Source organism: Anomaloglossus baeobatrachus, chromosome 4 (genome assembly GCF_048569485.1).
Source record: "Anomaloglossus baeobatrachus isolate aAnoBae1 chromosome 4, aAnoBae1.hap1, whole genome shotgun sequence".
NCBI classification, from domain to species: domain Eukaryota; kingdom Metazoa; phylum Chordata; class Amphibia; order Anura; family Aromobatidae; genus Anomaloglossus; species Anomaloglossus baeobatrachus.
In genome coordinates this window covers 573,311,823-573,331,380 of record NC_134356.1, presented here as the reverse complement: position 1 = coordinate 573,331,380, position 19,558 = coordinate 573,311,823, and the positions used below count along the sequence as shown (strand labels likewise).

The following is a 19,558-nucleotide window of genomic DNA, read 5'->3' as shown; positions in this document are numbered from 1 at the left end:
GAAAAAACTTTATCCCATAGCAGGCATTTTCACGAATGGTGAAAAATCCATATCCATACCTCTAAAGGGAACCTGTTAGGTGCTGTATGCACCCAAAACCACCAGCAGATCTGGGTGGATATTGCGAATCCCTGCCTAACCGTCCCTGTATACACTAGCATAGATAGAGATCTTTAGAAAAAGTATTTCTAAAGATCTTTTATTATATGCTAATGAGCACAGGGTCTTGTCACAAGGGTGTAAGTTTCTGCGCTCATTCCCTCAACATGTTGGCACGACCACAGGGGCAGCTAACATGCTCTGTAATGCATCACCAGCGGTGACATGTGTTCCTGAGTCCGCAGATCTGAATGACCAGCACTTCCGGTCATGCACACTATTTAAGCGTCCCCGGCTTCAGAGACGTCTAGCACGCATTACCAGAAGTGCCAGGCATTCAGATCAGCAAAGTCAGGTACACGTCACCGCTGGTGATGCTGCATTGAATAGCATGTTAGTACGTCCCTGTGGGGGTGCTACTATGCCAAGAGGGAGGACTGATCACAGGAAATAATGCCCTTCTGACTAGTCCCTGCGCTCATTAGCATATCATAACGGATCTTTAGAAATACTTTTTCTAAATATCTGTTTACTGCTTGATATGGGGATGGCTAGGCAGGGATTAGCAATATGCACCTGGAACTGCGCGTGGTTCTGGGTACATATTGCACATCACAGGTTCCCTTTAAGAGTCTACATGTTGCACCACATGGACAACCTGGTTATCTACGTGCAAACTACCACAATGCTACTTTAAATTAGGAATGAAATGGATTTGTGAATAAGTGGAATTGCAATAGATGTTGCCCCAGGATGGAGCTTGTGCAGCATCATGGATGCTCCGATAAAGAGAATTATTACAAACTGATAGACGTAAATTGATCTACACAAACTCTGGGCTATGTCTGCTGTGCACAGAAAAGTTTCAGAAATCCATTTCTTGAAAAGCATCATGGCAGACCTGCAAGCTGCCGCCCGAGCCTTCAGCATGCCTCTAGCACAGCAGCACGACACAAGCACTGAAAGCAGCATGGCATACATTAAAAGGTATGCATCAGCAAACTCTGTTTGAGAAGTAAATACTCTATGTAAAGCAAGTTTTTACATGGAGCATTTCTGCATTAGCCATGAGGACGGCCATTTTCAATACAGAAAACCTCACTAACCCTGAGATACTGATCCTCTTCTAGATCTGCCTGTGCGGTGGATGCCTGACAACCTGTCCTGTTCTCTGCTGCGTTACACTTTCTAGCTGACTCTGGCTCCCACCACTTGCGGCTGGGGCCCAACTTGCTTTCTGGTTTGCGCTGCGGCGTTTTCTGCTCCCACTGTGAAACGCAGGAGGCCACGGATATGCTGCTGCAGGAGTTTGAACGCCTGTGCAGTTGTACCCGATAAGGGGTAGCAACGTTGTGGGGAGGCTGAGAAACGGGGAGACCAGGGAACTAAAGAAACCAAAGACAGGTTAGATCAGTATATGACATGATATATAGGTACGGATAATAGACAATATACCCAGCAATGTACAATCTGAAATGAGAAAACAAGTGTAATAATGGGGAGATCTGAAAACATGGCTGTTGTGGTACGATCTGACTGAGTGACTCAGACTCCTATTTGTATGTAAGAGCATTGCCATGCTTCTCCTTTCTGAAGGAAACTGACAAAGTGAAGGTGAAAAATCCTGAACAAACCCGGTACAAAACAAGTGCATGGTGAAATGTTATCACGTACGGACAATAGAAAACAGAAATACAAGAAGTGAAGATGATCATGTACCCCGCAGTGAGCGAAATGCAGACAGACAGTGTGACAACCCCCTACATGCAATCAATGCCCAGATAACACGTGTGCCCATAAACCCATCACCAGTCAACACCAGATAATCTCCGCATGACACATACAGGTACAGGAGAAGGCGAGATGGATCTGGCGGGAACCTTCGGGTCTCTATCCTTCTCTCTAGACGGCCTCTCCGGTCTGTCGCTTTTCGTTTCTGTAACAATTGCTTTAAGCTGTTTTAACTTTTCATCTTTGACCCACAGCTTATTCTGCATTTCTAGCTGCTTGGCAGCCACACGGCGCTCCTGTATAGATCAAACAAACAAAAACATTACAATACAATAAAAACTCCAGTACTAAGGCTAGGTTCACATTTCCGTCAATTTGTATCAGTTACAATCCGCGGCTCTGGTAAACAACGGAATCAGTTTGGCGAATTCCGTTGTTCCCATAGACTTGTATGAGCGGCGGATTGTGACTGATGACGTTGTGTTTCATCCTCCGCCCGACTGATTAGTTGTGGAACAACTGACCGTCGGACGGCAGGAACGCAGCATGTAGCGTTTTTTGTGCAGCGGAATCCTTTTGATTCCACTGCGCATGCTCTCTCTCGGCGACCGAACGATCAGCTGATCACCCGGCTGCTGTGAGCGATCGGCTGATCACCCGGCGGCCGGCTAATGAGAACCATCAGCTGATCACCCGGCGACCGGCTAATGAGAGTGATCAGCTGATCGTTCTCGCTCTCACGTTTTACAACGGAGTCCGACAATGAATTCTTATTCTTGTCATCCGTTGTACAACGCATCAGTCACAAGCGTCAAGCAACGCATGTGACTGATGGAAAACGAATATGTGAACCTAGCCTAAGGTCATGGTTACACCACATCTGTACAATGACTGTCTCGGTACGGCAGATCCACGCAAACATATAACCTGGTGTTTTGTTATGTGGTTGTTTGAAGATAGCTGTGTTTTCTTAATTCTAGAGAACTCCTTGAAAAGGGAACCTGTCAGTGTACGGTGTATAAGAGCCCAGGCCGCTCTGTACAATGTAAAAAAAAGAGAATTTTGTTACTTACCGTAAATTCTTTTTCTTATAGTTCCGACATGGGAGACCCAGACCATGGGTGTATAGCTTCTGCCTCCGGAGGACACACAAAGTACTACACTCAAACGTGTAGCTCCTCCCTCCTAGCATATACACCCCCTGGTAGCCAGTCCTAGCCAGTTTAGTGCAAAAGCTGAAGGAGGACATCCACCCACAAGTAGAGACAGAGCAAAACCCGGAACAACCGGAACCTCTGTCTACAACAACAGCCGGTGAAAACACACGGAACAAGAAACCTGCCAACAGGCAACAGGGAGGGTGCTGGGTCTCCCATGTCGGAACTATAAGAAAAAGAATTTACGGTAAGTAACAAAATTCTCTTTTTCTTCATCGTTCCTTATGGGAGACCCAGACCATGGGACGTTCCAAAGCAGTCCATGGGTGGGAATAAACAGAAAAACTGAGAAGTAGGCAAAACCTAACTTCACAAATGGGCGACAGCCGCCTGAAGGATGCGTCTGCCCAAGCTCGCATCTGCCGAAACATGAGCATGCACTTGGTAGTGCGTCGAAAAGGTATGCAGACTAATCCAAGTGGCAGTCTGACAGACCTGCTGAGCCGTAGCCTGGGCCTGAAAGCCTAAGAGGCACCGACAGCTCTGGTTAAGTGTGCCTTGATCCCCGGCGGGAGAGGCACTGGAGTATACTGGTAGGTATCGGAAATGGCCGACCTAATCCAACGAGCCAGGGTCGGCTTAGATGCCGAGAGGCCCTTACGCTGACCAGTGGTCAGCACAAAAGAGAGGTGCACCGCCTAAGAACAGCGGTGCGAGACACATAGATCCGGAGCGCCCGCACCAGATCCAGAGTATGCAACGCCTTTTCAAAGCGATGAACAGGAGCCGGACAAAAGGAATGCAGGGAAAATGCCCCGGTTAAGGTGGAAGCAGCAACCACCTTAGGGAGAAAGTCCGGAGTCGGACGGAGAACCACCTTATCTTGATGAAAAACCAAAAAAGGGGTGACTCCGAAGAGAGTGCAGCCAAAACAGAGACTCTCTTGAGGGAAGTATGGCCACTAGAAAGACCACTTTCTGTGAAAGACGAAACAAAGAAACCTCCCTAAGAGGCTCAAAGGGGGGTTTCCGGAAGCCGTGAGGACCGGATTAAGGTCCCAGGGCTCCAAAGGCCGCCGGTAAGGCGGAATGATGTGAGATGCGCCCTGCATGAAGGAGCGCACCTGAGCCAGCCGGGCGATACGCCGCTGGCACAACACTGACAGAGCCGAGACCTGTCCCTTAAGGGAATTGAGGGATAGTCCTAGCTGCAGACCGGACTGTAGAAGGGACAGGAGGGTTGACAAGGCCAAAAAGGCCAAAGGATACTTCCGAGCTCGAGTCATAGTGGAGTTGACTTCAGGAGGGATATCAGAAGTCGTCAAGATCCAGGACTCAAAAGCCACGCCGTCAATCTGAGAGTCGCAGGATTCTGGCGGAAAGACGGACCTCGTGAGAGAAGGTCTGGACAGTCCGGGAGATGCCATGGCACCTCTACGGACAGACGGAGCAGGTCAGGGTACCAAGCTTGCCTGGGTCAGTCTGGAGTAATGAGAATGACCCGACGGCCCTACTTTCTGATCTTGCGCAGGACTCTGGGCAAGAACTAGAGGGTGAAACACGTAAGACAGACGAAGCTGGGACCAAACTTGAACCAGTGCGTCTGCCGCAAAAACCTGAGGATCGTGGAGCCACGGTTTGACGGCTGAGATAATCTGCCTCCCAGTTTTCCATGTCTGGGATGTGGGCTGCGGATATGGTGGACTAGGAGTCCTCCGTCCACTGAAGAATGCGATGAACCTCCAACATTGCCAGGCGGCTGAGTGTCCCGCTCTGGAGGTTGATGTAGGCAAACGCTGTAGCGTTGTCTGACTGGACTCGAATGTGCCTGGCCGCCAACAGATGGTGAAAGGCTTAGAGAGCTAGAAACACAGCTCTGATTTCCAGCACATTGATCCAGAGGGCTGATTCGGACAGAGTCCAAGTGCCCTGCGCTCCATGGTGGAGATATACTGCTCCCCAGCCAGATAGACTAGCATCCTGGTGAGGATCACCCGGGACGAGGCCAGGAAGGAGCGTCCCTGAGACAGAGGGGCCGAAGCCACCACTGAAACGAGCCCCTGGTCTGTGGCGAAGCCACCACCCCGTGGAAGGAGGAAGTCCGCTTGTTCCAACAGCGGAAAATATCCAGCCGCAGAGGACGCAGATGGAACTGGGCAAGGGAATCGCTTCCATTGACACCACCATCTGATCCAGCACCTGTATTAGGTGCCTGATGGAACGACGTCGACCGCCAGCGGAGGGACTGCTGTTTGACTAAGGGCAGCTTCTCAAGTGCCGACAGAGTCTCGAATTGCGTCCCTGGGTACGTGAACTTCTGGGTCGAAGTCAGAGTGGACTTTGACAGAATGACAAGCCACCCGAATTGGTTAGAGTGGCGAGAGTGAGCGAGGCACTCCGCTAACAGTCTGCACTGGATGAAGCCCAGACTAGATGGCCGCCCAGGACAAAAGGATCACTGCCAACCCCTAGAGGTGCAGGACCGCAATCACAGCTGCCCCGACCTTGAGAATACTCGAGGGGCCGTGGCTAACCCCAAGGGAAGAGCCACGAATTGGACCACTGATTGCAAAACGTAGCCAACGCTGGTGTGAAACTGCGATTGGCACATGCAGATAGGCATCTCTGATGTCGATGGATGCTAGGGAATCTCCTTGGGTCATTGATTGATCGCAGAGACTCCATGCGAAAATGCCGCCTGAACATGCATGAGAAGCTTGAGATCCAGGTCGGAAGGCACCGCCCTCTTCGGGGACTAGGAATGTGGAGGTCACCTGAGCTGTAGTATGTTTATTTAAACGTAATAAGAATATCTGTGTATATAACTAAATCAAAATGTAGATGCAAAATTATCTGTCTGTCTGTGTAGCAATTGCACAGACCTATAGTATAATTCAAAGTTGTATAATCATGAAGGAGTTAACTAAAGATGATGAAGCCAGATGTGAAGCTATAAACTCTTATCAGTAATGTTCACACAAAAGGAATGTACGGGAGGGCAGGAGTGATGTGAGAAATTGGGGAGTGAATGCACTCCTTCGTTAGTTTCAAGGTTATTTAGGCTTACTTACTGTATAATTGGATCTATCTCATTAAAACCAAGTCAGTTGGTGATGCTGGCTGAAAAGAGAGCATGTCTGTGTTCTTTGTCTTATATACATTGATATATATCGGCACTGGTATACAGCATTAATGGGGCACAGTCTCTGGATCCTAAACGAAGACTCCATTAGCAGTCTTGACCCAAAATTCCTCCCTTGACAGTTTGGCGCACTCAACGTGGAGCTCCTTCAAGGACGCAATACCGACCTGCAAATACCGATCGTTTGGATGTCACGGACTGAGACCTCCCTCCGCTCCAACCAGGCTGATCACCTCCGACCCCACGGGTAAGTGTTACATACTGTGTATTCACTACCGTTGTGGTTGGTTTTGGAGAGGAGGGAGTGACGGGCTGTGTGTCCATATCGGTGTTAAAAGGTACCTGATTGTGACTCAGGGGTAGTGCCCGCTGGAGCTCAGAGCACGATCCCAGCCCTGAGGTGTGGATCCAGAGGACGGTTGTTAGGGCAGGAAAGACGGTGGTGGCTGGATATAGCTAGTTAGACTGACCCGGTCTGTAATTAAAGACGCGGGGGGGTTCCCGTGGCTGAAGATAGGGATTAGGACATTAATTTTGATACAGTTGACCAAGTCCGGAGGGAATACATTTTGTACCCCTCCTCCATATCACGAGATACCCTTATTAGGGGGTTCCCGTGGCTGAAGATAGGGATTAGGACATTAATTTTGGTGCAGCTGATCAAGTCCGGAGGGAATACATTTTGTACCCCTCCTCCATATCACGGGATACCCTTATTACTATATAGCTGAGGAGTTGCCAGCTAGTATAGAGGTGTAGCCTTAGGTGCCGGCCGGACTCTAACGTTCACCGCATAGTTATATTAGTGTAATCCAGACACCACCAAGATAGCAAAAATGTTCAGACAGAGGAGACAGAAAGTTGAGAGGCCTGAAGGTTCACAGACTGTGTTAGCGCTAGTTGCAGAGAGAAGGGAAGAAAGCTGTATGTCGTGCCTTGGAGATTTTTAAAATGTTAGAATTACCAAAAGGAGGTCGGTTACAACCGTCACTATGGGCAACAGCATTGAAAGCAAAAAAGGGCAAGTTAAAAGACAGGAGATTGTTGAATGATGCAGAATTGTTTGGCAGAATATCGCAGGCATTGCTATCAGAAAGATATATTGAGATTGAAGATGAAGATGAGCAAGGGGATGTTGTGTTTTACTATAGGTTACCCGAGTCTGAGGACAGATCTGAGGGTCCTCCGATAGGTTGTTTTGTTGCTGCCCCACAACCTGATCCCCATTCTATTCCCCCGTCCCGTAGATATTCACAGATGCTGCAGTCACTAGACAGCATCCCTTAACTCTTTCCACACCCATACCCCTTTTCCCTCCCATACCTGCAATGCCGTCTCTCCCCATACCGGCCAGTCTGCCGTCACACTCCCCAATTATCAATTCCCTCCCCTTGGATCCCCCTTTTTTCCTTAGGACACATAGTGAGCCTTACCCCGAACCTGACGAGGAACAGCCCTCATTTAAATATGTCCCTTTCAACCCCACCCAGTCAGCGGCATTAATCCCCTGCCTGCCAGATCCCAGCATTAACCCTATGCGATTTTATAGGAAGATGCTACAGGTCCATCAGTTATACTCAGCTGCCCGGAAGGACCTTGTTAATCTCACCAAAGTAAAAGCAGGAGACAGTTTTTGGCTCTTAATGGAGCCCCATCTCCCAATGCACCCAGGCACTGATGACACTATTTTTTTTTAAAGTGGACAACAGTATTGTGCCGCTTTAAAAAGATGGGCTCAAGATCAATTTGTGTATACAAATGTGCCGGTGCAGCCCCCGCCACAGCCCATGCCCCAACAAAGTCCAAACCCCGTATACGTAGCTCCCAATCAACAAAACCAGCAGAGCCAGCAACAGAATTGTTGGCGTTGTGGTCAGTTTAGTCACTATCAAAGAAAGTGTCACACCTCCAAATCTCAGTGTTTGGCCAGGTACCCTCAAAACCGTAACCAAAACCTGCAACACATAAATTTACAATAAAGGTGTTCCCTGTAGATTCAGTAATGATCTACCTGAAGCCAGGTGTGCCTTTTCCCAGAGTATCATAGTATCCCTTTAAATCAGTTTTAGGAGATTTTCCAAGATACTGCCCACAGTCCGGCTGCACCCAGGAGTCTGCCCCAACCTTCCCTAGTGACACAGGGGGGAGCCCCGGACTGCTTGTTTTTGTTGCAGTGATTTCCAATCCCAAGCTACCCGCTTTAATGATGTTCTCCATTCCACTCCATCAATCTTAAGATCTTAAGGTTTCTATAATATATGTTTCTGTAGTACCTTTGTTTCTGCTGGCTGACACGGTACAGAAATATATTTTATATATTTCTATAGTGAAAGTTCTGCCCATGGTTTTTTTTCTTGTATCTGTTTTCTTTTTCGCTCCTAATTGGGAGACCCAGACAGTGGGTGTATAGCTACTGCCTCTGGAGGCCGCACAAAGAACTACACTTAAAAGTGTAAGGCCCCTCCCCTTCTGGCTATACACCCTCCCGTAGGAGTACGGATTCCTCAGTTTTAGCTTTGTGCGCAGGAGGTCAGACACGCACGCATAGCTCCATTGTTTTTAGTCAGCAGCAGCTGCTGACTATGTCGGATGGAAGAAAAGAGGGCCCATACAGGGCTCCCAGCATGCTCCCTTCTCACCCCACTGTATGTCGGAGGTGTTTGTAAGGTTGAGGTACCCATTGCGGGTACGGCGGCAGGAGCCCACATGCTGATTCCTTCCCCATCCCTTTTTACAGGGCTCTGGGTGAAGTGGGATCGTGCTCCATCTACAGCCCCTGGAGAAGATGCTGGATGGAGCGGAGTACATCAGGGACATGGCCCTGCTTCCTCAAGGTACTCTGTGTCCCCGTGCATTTGGCGCTCACACTGCAGCATGCTGGGTGTTGTAGTGCGCCGGGGACATCAGCGCTGCGGCGCTTGTGCCATGGCCTCATTCAGCTTCGCTGAAGCAGGCACACTTCTGGGAATCGGTCGCGCCGGCCGCTGGGACTGCGGCGCGGCTGGCACTTGTGGTGCGCCGGGGACTTCAGCGCGGGCCGCGCTTTTACGGCGGCCGCGCTGATAACTCGAGTCCCCGGCTTTTGCGGCCTGCTTCCGTTCGTTCCCGCCCCCACACCTGCCAGTCAGGAGAGGGGCGGGACGCTGGTCAGTGCATCAGCGCCGAGGGCTGGAGTCGTTTTTACATACTCCAGCCCTCACAATCGGCACAGAGGGGACACTGTTTCCCGCACTTTTGTTTAGGAACTCCCACGGACCGCCCCTCTCCACAGACGCCGGCAGCCATTCCTGCTGACACGCTGAGCTGCAGAGGGGAGCCGGGGAGACCCAGACAAGGAATTCTGCGCCTCTTACCCGCTATTCAGCGGGCGGTAAGCAGCCCTCAGGGCTCACCCCCTCTTGTGCCAGTAGTATTCTTAGTATTTTGTTTCTACAAATACTTTGTATTGCATAGCGCTGGTCGCCCTTTGGCTATAGACTCTCTCACATTGCAGAGAGCCAGCAGCATGTCGTCCGTAAAACGCAAGGGTGCCAAGGCACAGACATTATATGCTTCCTGCACCGCATGTGGGACTTTTCTACCGGCAGGCTCCACGGACCCCCATTGTGTGCAGTGCTCGGCCCCTGCGGCGCTTGCACAGTCGGGACCTCTGCTGGACGTGACCCAGGGTGTACCACCTGTGAATGCTGTCCAGGTGACAGGAACTGAGTTTGCAGCTTTTGCTGACAGAATGTCTCTCACTATGTCACAAATTCTTGACACATTGCGAGCTAGGCCTGTACTTCAGGCCACGGACACTGTGCAATCATTGCCCCCTGGTCCCCCTCAGCTGAGTTACCTCCAAGCTCCGGGACGGGCACATACACCTCAGGGTGAAGACTCTGACTCGGACGATGGCCCCGGGCAGCCTAAGCGGGCTCGCTATGACGGGCCTTCACATTCATCTCAATGGTCAGGATCCCAGCGAGATGAATCTATGGGTGATGAGGCGGACGTAACTGATCAAGATTCTGATCCTGGGACCGCTCTCAATCTAGATACACCAGATGGTGACGCCATAGTTAATGATCTTATATTTAACATCAATAAGATGTTAAATATTTCCCCACCAGCTCCTCTTGTAGAGGAGTCAGCTTCGCAGCACGAGAGAATCCATTTCAGATACCCTAAGCGTACATTAAGCACTTTTCTGGACCACGCTGACTTTAGAGACGCAATCCAGAAACCCCACGCTTATCCTGAAAGGCGTTTTTCTAAACGGCTTAAAGATACACGCTATCCTTTTCCCCCTGAGGTGGTCAAGGGTTGGACCCAGTGTCCAAAAGTGGATCCTCCAATTTCCAGGCTTGCAGCTAGATCCTTGGTTGCAGTTGAAGATGGAGCGGCACTTAAAGATGCCACTGACAGGCAGATGGAGCTCTGGCTGAAATCCATCTATGAAGCGATTGGAGCGTCATTAGCGCCATCTTTTGCGGCCGTATGGGCACTCCAAGCTATCTCAGCCGGGCTTGCGCAAGTCGACTCAGTCACACGTGCATTTGCCCCGCAGGTAGCACCATTGACCTCGCAAATGGCGGCATTCGCGTCGTACGCGATTAATGCTGTTCTTGACGCTACAAGCCGCACGGCAGTGGCGTCAGCCAACTCCGTTGTTTTGCGTAGGGCCCTGTGGTTGAGACATTGGAAAGCAGATTCTCATTCCAAGAAGTGCTTAACCAATTTGCCTTTTTCTCGTGACTGATTGTTTGGAGAGCGTTTGGATGAAATCATCAAACACTCCAAGGGTAAGGACTCATCCTTACCGCAACACAGACAAAACAAACCCCAACAGAGGAAGGGTCAGTCTGGTTATCGGTCCTTTCGAGGACCGGGCAGGTCCCAGTTCGCCTCGTCAAAAAAGACTCAAAAAGACCAGAGACGCTCAGATTCTTGGAGGTCTCAGTCACGCTCAAAAAGGACAGCCGGAGGAACCGTTGCCAAGACGGCGTCCTCCTGACTTGCAGTCTCCGATTCCCACACCCGCGGTCGGTGGGAGGCTTTCCCACTTTGGCGACATTTGGCTGTCACGCGTCAAAGACCGTTGGGTGAGGGATATTCTGTCTCACGGGTACAGGATAGAGTTCAGTTCTCGTCCGCCAACTCGTTTCTTCAGAACTTCTCCACCACCAGACCGAGCCGATGCTCTGTTGCAGGCGGTGGCCGCTCTAAAGGCGGAAGGAGTGGTGACCTCCGTCCCTCTTCAGGAACAAGGTCACGGTTTTTACTCCAATCTGTTTGTGGTCCCAAAAAAGGACGGATCGTATCGACCCGTCCTGGATCTAAAGTTGCTCAACAGACACGTAAAAGTCAGGAGGTTCCGGATGGAATCCCTATGCTCCGTCATAGCCTCAATGTCTCAAGGAGATTTTCTAGCATCAATAGATATCAAAGATGCGTATCTCCACGTGCCGATTGCACCAGAGCATCAGCGTTTCCTACGCTTCGTCATACACGACGAACACCTGCAGTTCGTAGCGTTACCTTTCGGTCTGGCAACAGCCCCCCGGGTCTTCACCAAAGTCATGGCAGCAGTAGTAGCTGTTCTGCACTCGCAGGGTCACTCGGTCATCCCGTATCTAGACGACCTGCTTATAAAGGCACCCTCTCAAGAGGCATGCCAGCACAGTCTGAAGGTGGCACTAGACACTCTCCAGAGTTTCGGGTGGATTATCAACTTTCCAAAGTCTCATCTAACCCCGACCCAATCTCTGACTTATCTTGGCATGGAGTTTCATACTCTCTCAGCGATAGTGAAGCTTCCACTGGACAAGCAGTGCTCGCTACGGACTGGAGTGCAATCTCTCCTTCAGAGCCAGTCGCACTCACTGAGGCGCCTCATGCATTTCCTAGGAAAGATGGTAGCAGCAATGGAGGCAGTCCCGTTCGCGCAGTTTCATCTGCGCCCTCTACAATGGGACATTCTACGCCAATGGGACGGGAAATCGACGTCCCTCGACAGGACTGTCTCCCTCTCTCAGACTGCCAAGGACTCTCTGCGTTGGTGGCTTCTCCCCACCTCATTGTCACAGGGAAAGTCGTTCCTTCCCCCGTCCTGGGCAGTGGTCACGACGGATGCGAGCCTATCAGGGTGGGGAGCGGTGTTTCTCCACCACAGGGCTCAGGGGACGTGGACTCAGGAAGAGTCCACCCTGCAGATCAATGTTCTGGAAATCAGAGCAATCTATCTTGCCCTGCGAGCCTTCCAACAATGGCTGGAAGGCAAGCAGATTCGGATTCAGTCGGACAATTCCACGGCGGTGGCGTACATCAACCACCAAGGGGGAACACGCAGTCGCCAAGCTTTTCAAGAAGTCCAGCGGATTTTGACGTGGGTGGAAAGCAGAGCGTCCACCATATCCGCAGTTCACATCCCAGGCGTGGAAAACTGGGAAGCAGACTTTCTCAGTCGCCAGGGCATGGACGCAGGAGAATGGTCCCTTCACCCGGACGTGTTTCAGCAGATCTGTTGCCGCTGGGGGACGCCGGACGTCGATCTGATGGCGTCACGGCACAACAACAAGGTCCCAGTTTTCATGGCACGGTCTCACGATCACCGAGCACTGGCGGCAGACGCCTTGGTTCAGGATTGGTCGCAATTCCGACTCCCCTATGTGTTCCCACCTCTAGCATTGTTACCCAGAGTTCTCCGGAAAATCAGGTCCGACTGCCATCGAGCCATACTCGTCGCTCCAGATTGGCCAAGAAGGTCGTGGTACCCGGATCTGTGGCATCTCACGGTAGGCCAACCGTGGACACTACCAGACCGTCCAGATTTGCTGTCTCAAGGGCCGTTTTTCCATCTGAATTCTGCGGCCCTGAACCTGACTGTGTGGCCATTGAGTCCTGGATCCTAGCGGCCTCAGGTTTATCTCATGAAGTTGTTGCCACAATGAGACAGGCTAGAAAACCATCCTCAGCTAAGATCTATCACAGGACGTGGAAGATATTCTTAGCGTGGTGCTTGGCTCAAGGGTTTTCTCCCTGGCCATTTGCATTGCCAATTTTTCTTTCCTTCCTGCAGTCTGGGTTGGAAAAAGGTTTGTCGCTTAGCTCTCTTAAGGGTCAAGTCTCCGCGCTATCCGTATTCTTTCAGAAGCGCTTGGCACGGCTTTCTAAAGTACGCACGTTTCTCCAAGGAGTTTGTCATATCGTTCCTCCTTACAGACGGCCATTGGAACCCTGGGATCTGAACAAGGTTCTCATTGCTCTCCAGAAGCCGCCTTTCGAGCCTTTGAAAGAGGTTTCCCTTTCTCGGCTTTCACAAAAGGTAGTTTTTCTTGTGGCGGTCACGTCTCTTCGAAGAGTGTCCGAGCTAGCGGCGTTATCTTGCAAATCTCCCTTCCTGGTGTTTCACCAAGACAAGGTAGTACTGCGTCCAATTCCAGAGTTTTCTCCCAAGGTGGTTTCTTCCTTTCATCTCAATCAGGATATCACTTTGCCATCTTTGTGTCCGCATCCAGTTCACCAATTTGAAAAGGGTTTACATCTGTTGGACCTGGTGAGAGCACTCAGGATTTACATTTCTCGCACGGCGTCCCTACGCCGTTCTGATGCGCTCTTTGTCCTAGTCGCTGGTCAGCATAAGGGATCGCAAGCTTCCAAATCCACCCTGGCGCGGTGGATCAAGGAACCAATTCTTCACACATACCGTTCTGCTGGGCTTCCGATTCCATCTGGACTGAAGGCCCATTCTACCAGAGCCGTGGGTGCGTCCTGGGCATTGCGGCATCAGGCTACGGCTCAGCAAGTGTGCCAGGCGGCTACCTGGTCGAGTCTGCACACGTTTACCAAACACTATCAAGTGCATACCTACGCTTCGGCAGATGCCAGCCTAGGTAGACAGGTCCTTCAGGCGGCGGTGGCCCACCTGTAGGAAGAGGCTGTCTGACAGCCCGTTCATGTGGTATCTTTTTACCCACCCAGGGACTGCTTTTGGACGTCCCACTGTCTGGGTCTCCCAATTAGGAGCGAAAAAGAAGAAGGGAATTTTGTTTACTTACCGTAAATTCCTTTTCTTCTAGCTCCAATTGGGAGACCCAGCACCCGCCCTATTTGTTCTTAGGGTTTCGTTTTTCGGGTGCACATGTTGTTCATGTTGTTTCTTAAGTTCTCCGATCTTGTTATCGGATTGAATTTGTTTTTGAAACTGTTATTGGCTTTCCTCCTTCTTGCTTTGGTACTAAAACTGAGGAATCCGTACTCCTACGGGAGGGTGTATAGCCAGAAGGGGAGGGGCCTTACACTTTTAAGTGTAGTTCTTTGTGCGGCCTCCAGAGGCAGTAGCTATACACCCACTGTCTGGGTCTCCCAATTGGAGCTAGAAGAAAAGGAATTTACGGTAAGTAAACAAAATTCCCTTCTTTCCCACCAGCTGTTCTAACATCGCGCATCCTGAAGGAGTCAGGGGGGGCATAAGTCAGTGCAGGGATGTGTGGGAGTATTATCAGTAAGCTGCTGCTAGTCACAAGTTGTAGAGAGCAGAAAAAAAAATAAAAAAAAATAAGGAAGTAGAGAAAAGTAAAAAAAAAAAAAAAGGAAAAAGGTAGCTTCAGCAGATTTACAAAGCTGTTTCTGTCTTATGTACTAACCAGTGCTTTTTCCGGCTGGTGGAGTGGATTTTGTTTAATCTTTAGAGTTCAAAATTTCATAGGAGATTATCAATAGTATTCTGCTGCTATTTAAATAATTAAATTAATTTTGCAGGGAAAAGTATATTTTTAAAATATACAAATTAGGTTTTCGTTTTTATGGTTACGTTTTTGTTTTTTATTATTTTTGCATACAAACTGCCAATATTGATTGTTTTCCTTTTTTTTTGTAGATATAGAATATCTATGAACCCTGTTGTAAGGTTTCAAAATTTCCCAGTAGAGTATAAGTTATATTTATTTGTTGGTTAATCTTATTGTTTACTGTTATAGATCTATATATTTTGCCAAAGTAGTATATAAAAAGGGAGGAAGTAGATATCTATTGTATTTTTCCAGCAGTAGACATATTGGATAGGCTTTAAAGCAGGCTTTAAAGCTGGCCTTTTTTTTGCAACAGTTATGTCTTGTTTATTGGATTATTATGAATGTAGGAATATATATCTGTTATAGGAATGATCTAATCTATATTTCTTTTAGTCTTTGTTTTTATAGATGGAACAAGATGGTGGTCGATTCTGCACTGGATATGCTACAGTTCACACAACATGAGGTAATCTAAATTTAGGCCACTCCCTCCCCTCCTATCGGTACAGAAGGAAGTGACGTAAGTGCCTCTCTAGATGGGTGGAGCAGAGGTAGGTAAGATAGTCAAAATGTATGTAGGATGTAGATCTTTCCTGTTGTCAAATAAGCTAGGTACGCCGAAAAGAAAGTCTAGATCTGAGCTGATGGAATCGGATGGAGATCCCCGTATAGGTGCAGCTGACCAAGAAGCAGTGAACGGGCCTAGAGTTGAGGAGTCCTTTACCATGCATAAAGACCATGCCTCGGTGACACCGGTCACGTCAGTGACTTCTGTCACTCCTTGTGTTCTTAAATCCCTACAGGATCAAGTGAACCAATAAGGAGTGGAGTGCGAGACGCAGGGAGCCGGCTGACTGAGGAAGGTCTGTGGATGAAGGGTGGTAAGCTTTCTCTGCAATGAGATCTCTTCTTAATGATGGCCCAAGTAACATGGACTAACATCTGTGAAAGTTAGATATCAGTGTGCGCTTTGGTGACGCCAGGGTTCAGTACCCAGGTAGATAAACTCACCCAGTCTTGTGAAGCACGTTTTTAAAACAATGAGGAAAAACTGTAAAGAGTCCGTAGAAACACCCTGCACCTGCTCTACCCATTCTTAGAGACTGCAAACTGATTATAGATGTTTATCATGAGCACGTTGTATGCAAGTCTGTGCGTGTTGTGTAGATTTCTTTCCAGGTCTGGTCAGAGGCTTTCCAGTGCAGAAAACGACGTCATTGCTGAAAATCCACATAATGCAAGTGGTATGTAAACAAACAAACAAACTGATAAGTTGTAAATCAATGCGTGTTGTATTTCTCTTTAGTGTGTGTTGTGTTTCTCTTTAGTAATAAACAGGTTCCAATGTAAAATGTTTTTCTTTGGTCTAGCGCAAACCATGTATAATTTTCATATGATTGACTAATTAGTGAAATAAACAAGTGTATTTTCTAATTCCAGATCCTAAATCAGAGTTAGTAGTATATGGTTTTCGGTCCGGAGACTGATTAATCCTAAAAGGACACAGAAATTTCGATAAAGCTCAACGGCAGGACAACATAGATTCACGCCCCGCATTGCAGAAGGGTCGATCCACAGAAGCTGCACTGACCGTCCTGCTTATATTTATCCTTTACAAAAAACCTGTACAGTCCCAAACCATCATTGCCGAAACAGAAGAGAGGACTTAGAGAACCTTGAGACATGGGAAAGTCCAACTACAAAGGGTGAGGACTCGCCTAGGGGTCCTTGGTCTCAAACCGGTGAAGAAATCCCATTCCCCTCTCCACCCATGCCTCAACGTTCAGTCAGGCAGGATTTCCCAACAGATCTTTCTTCCTCTTTTCCTAAGGGAACACGGTACCCTTAGTATTTGGAAATGGCAGAAATAAGTCAAGGGGAGGACTGTTGAAGGTACGAATTGAGTAGTCGAAAATACTTAATTCAGCCATTTCATAGACCCAAAAATGTGGTTTGGTTAATGTAATCTAACCATTACAAATGTTTTTGTTTCCTACTAATTTCAGTAATTTTCCTTAATACAAAATGCTAGATATGGAAAATCTCATTTCAGGAAAAGTTTTGGAAGAGCCTATCCCATCAGGCTGATGTCTCTCCGGCCTAGTCTGCGGAGCACTGGCAGTGACACGCGACTTGACGTCACATCTCAAAAACCAATGGACCCAACACAACCGAAGCAGAAAGCGGCTGCTATTCAACCCATTATTCCAGAAGGTTTTTCCAAGTCTGGGCCACAAACTGTTCACATGAAGCCTCATCATGTTTTGTTGTTTTTTTTATCAAGAGCAGATTATCCAGGTTCACAAAGTGGCCCTAAGTGGACTAGCACTGACTAAGCATCCTCCTTTTTGTTTAATATCCAGAAAGAAGAACCATGGACAATTTCCAAATGTCCTTTTGTTTTTTGTTTTTTTAATTATGTGCTAATTTTTAAATAAGGTTTAGATTCAATTTTTCCTAATCAGGATAATGTGCCCTAATAAGAGTAATAACGCCAATTCTAATAGCCCCTATAAATCATAGAGTTATATTTAATAAATAAAAATAAGTACTTAAGGGGGGGAGCAAAAAAAAGCCTATAGTGTTAAATTAAACAACCGATTTCATGAAAAGCCCGCATATATAGATATAGATATAATTAAAGTCCCAAGGGCAATAGGTCACAAATAAGTCCCAAATAATAAAATATATCTAAATGGGGAAAATTTTTAAATTTAAGGTTAATAATATTCACAGATATTTTATTAAAGGGGGGACTGTGGAGGTCACCTGAGCTGTAGTATGTTTATTTAAACGTAATAAGAATATCTGTGTATATAACTAAATCAAAATGTAGATGCAAAATTATCTGTCTGTCTGTGTAGCAATTGCACAGACCTATAGTATAATTCAAAGTTGTATAATCATGAAGGAGTTAACTAAAGATGATGAAGCCAGATGTGAAGCTATAAACTCTTATCAGTAATGTTCACACAAAAGGAATGTACGGGAGGGCAGGAGTGATGTGAGAAATTGGGGAGTGAATGCACTCCTTCGTTAGTTTCAAGGTTATTTAGGCTTACTTACTGTATAATTGGATCTATCTCATTAAAACCAAGTCAGTTGGTGATGCTGGCTGAAAAGAGAGCATGTCTGTGTTCTTTGTCTTATATACATTGATATATATCGGCACTGGTATACAGCATTAATGGGGCACCGTCTCTGGATCCTAAACGAAGACTCCATTAGCAGTCTTGACCCAAAATTCCTCCCTTGACAGTAATAGATTTAAGCAGAAATCTCAGAACCGTTCCCAGTCGGGAACCGGTACAATTACTCCATTGGCCTGCAAGAATGCCACAGCCTGTGAGAAGGCGGCGGCCTTGGAGCAGGGGGGAGTTGACAGAAAAAATCTGTTTGGCGGGCTGGATAGAATTCTATCCTGTAGCCGTGGGAGATGGTATCCCGCACCCACTGATCGGAGACGTGTTAAAACCATACGTCGCCAAAGTGGGAGAGCCTGCCACCGACCAAGGACGTTGCTGGCGTGGCCAGATAGCCAGGAGGAGGCTGACTTAATGGCAGCATCTCCTGCGGTCTTCTGAGGACGCGGCTTCGTGCGCCATTTGGGTTTACGAACCTTGGCTGAGCTAGTGGACGAGGCCGAGGTCTTCGAGAACGATCAGATGGAGGAACGAAAAGAACGAAACCTCGACTGATTCCTGCCCTGGACAGGTTTGTGGCATGGAAGAACTCTTCCCGCCAAGAGCTTCCTTAATAATTTCATCCAGTTGCTCGCGAATAGTCTGGTCCCAGCAAAAGGGAGCCCAGTAAGGAACTTCTTTAGAAGCATCTGCCTTCCACTTGAAGCCACAGGAGCCTGCGGATAGCGAGGAAATTAGCCGAGGCCACCGCAGTGCGGTGAGAGTCTCCAGCATGGCAGACATGGTATAGGATGAAAAGACCGAAGTCTGGAAGTTACGGCAACCATTTCGGGCATAGAGTCCATGTGAGGGAATGCATCTCCTCTAGAGAAGCAGAGATGGCTTTGAAAGCCCGCACTGCTGCAAAAGATGGGAAGAACGAGGCCCCTGCCGCCTCCATACAGATTTGGCCAGAAGGACAACCTGGCGGACAGCAAAACCTTAAGCGAGGAGCCATCAGCCACTGATACAACGGTCCGGGCTGAGAGTCTAAACACCAGTGGGACCACCTTTGGTGAATGAGCCCACTCCTTGACCACCTCTGGTGGAAGGGGAAAACTGTCATCAGAACCACGCTTTGGGAAGCGTTTGTCAGAGCAGACCCTGGGCTTGGTCACAGTGGCCTGAAAACTGGAGTGGTTAAGGAACACACTCCTTGTTCTCTTAGGCAAGGTAAACTGGTGCCTTTTTGCCAGAGAGGGTTGCTCCTCTGATACTGGCGGATTGAGGTCCAGTACAGAATTAATGTACAGTGGGATCCTTAGAGAGGTGCAGTCAGCCACTGATACAACTATCCGGGCTGAAAATCTAGACACCGGAGGGACCACCCTTGGTGAATGAGCCCACTCCTTGACCACCTCTGGTGGAAGGGGGAAACAGTCATCAGAACCACGCTTTGGGAGCGTTTGTCAGGACAGGCTCTGGGCTTGGTCACAGTGGGCTGAAAACTGGAGTGGTTAAGGAACCCACTCCT

General features: G+C 48.4%; 1 protein-coding gene and 1 long non-coding RNA gene across 7 annotated transcripts in view; one reads left to right on the top strand and one right to left on the bottom strand.

Moving 5' to 3' along the window:
• The window catches only part of KIF23 (kinesin family member 23), a 127,152-nt gene that overhangs the window by 11,078 nt on the left and 96,516 nt on the right, over window positions 1–19,558 (bottom strand). For 3 of the 6 annotated variants that reach the window (XM_075342886.1, XM_075342888.1, XM_075342887.1), the window contains 2 exons: window positions 1,944–2,126; window positions 1,206–1,484 (listed from right to left, as the gene is read on the bottom strand). In XM_075342886.1, coding sequence (XP_075199001.1) covers window positions 1,206–1,484; window positions 1,944–2,126 — 462 coding nt within the window. The remainder of the gene's footprint in view (window positions 1–1,205; window positions 1,485–1,943; window positions 2,127–19,558) is intronic. The other 3 variants (XM_075342889.1, XM_075342891.1, XM_075342890.1) reach the window with 1 other exon arrangement.
• Window positions 6,179–18,028, top strand: LOC142301842 (uncharacterized). The gene is made up of 2 exons (XR_012752889.1): window positions 6,179–6,375; window positions 15,296–18,028. It is a non-coding gene; the product is annotated as an uncharacterized LOC142301842 (long non-coding RNA).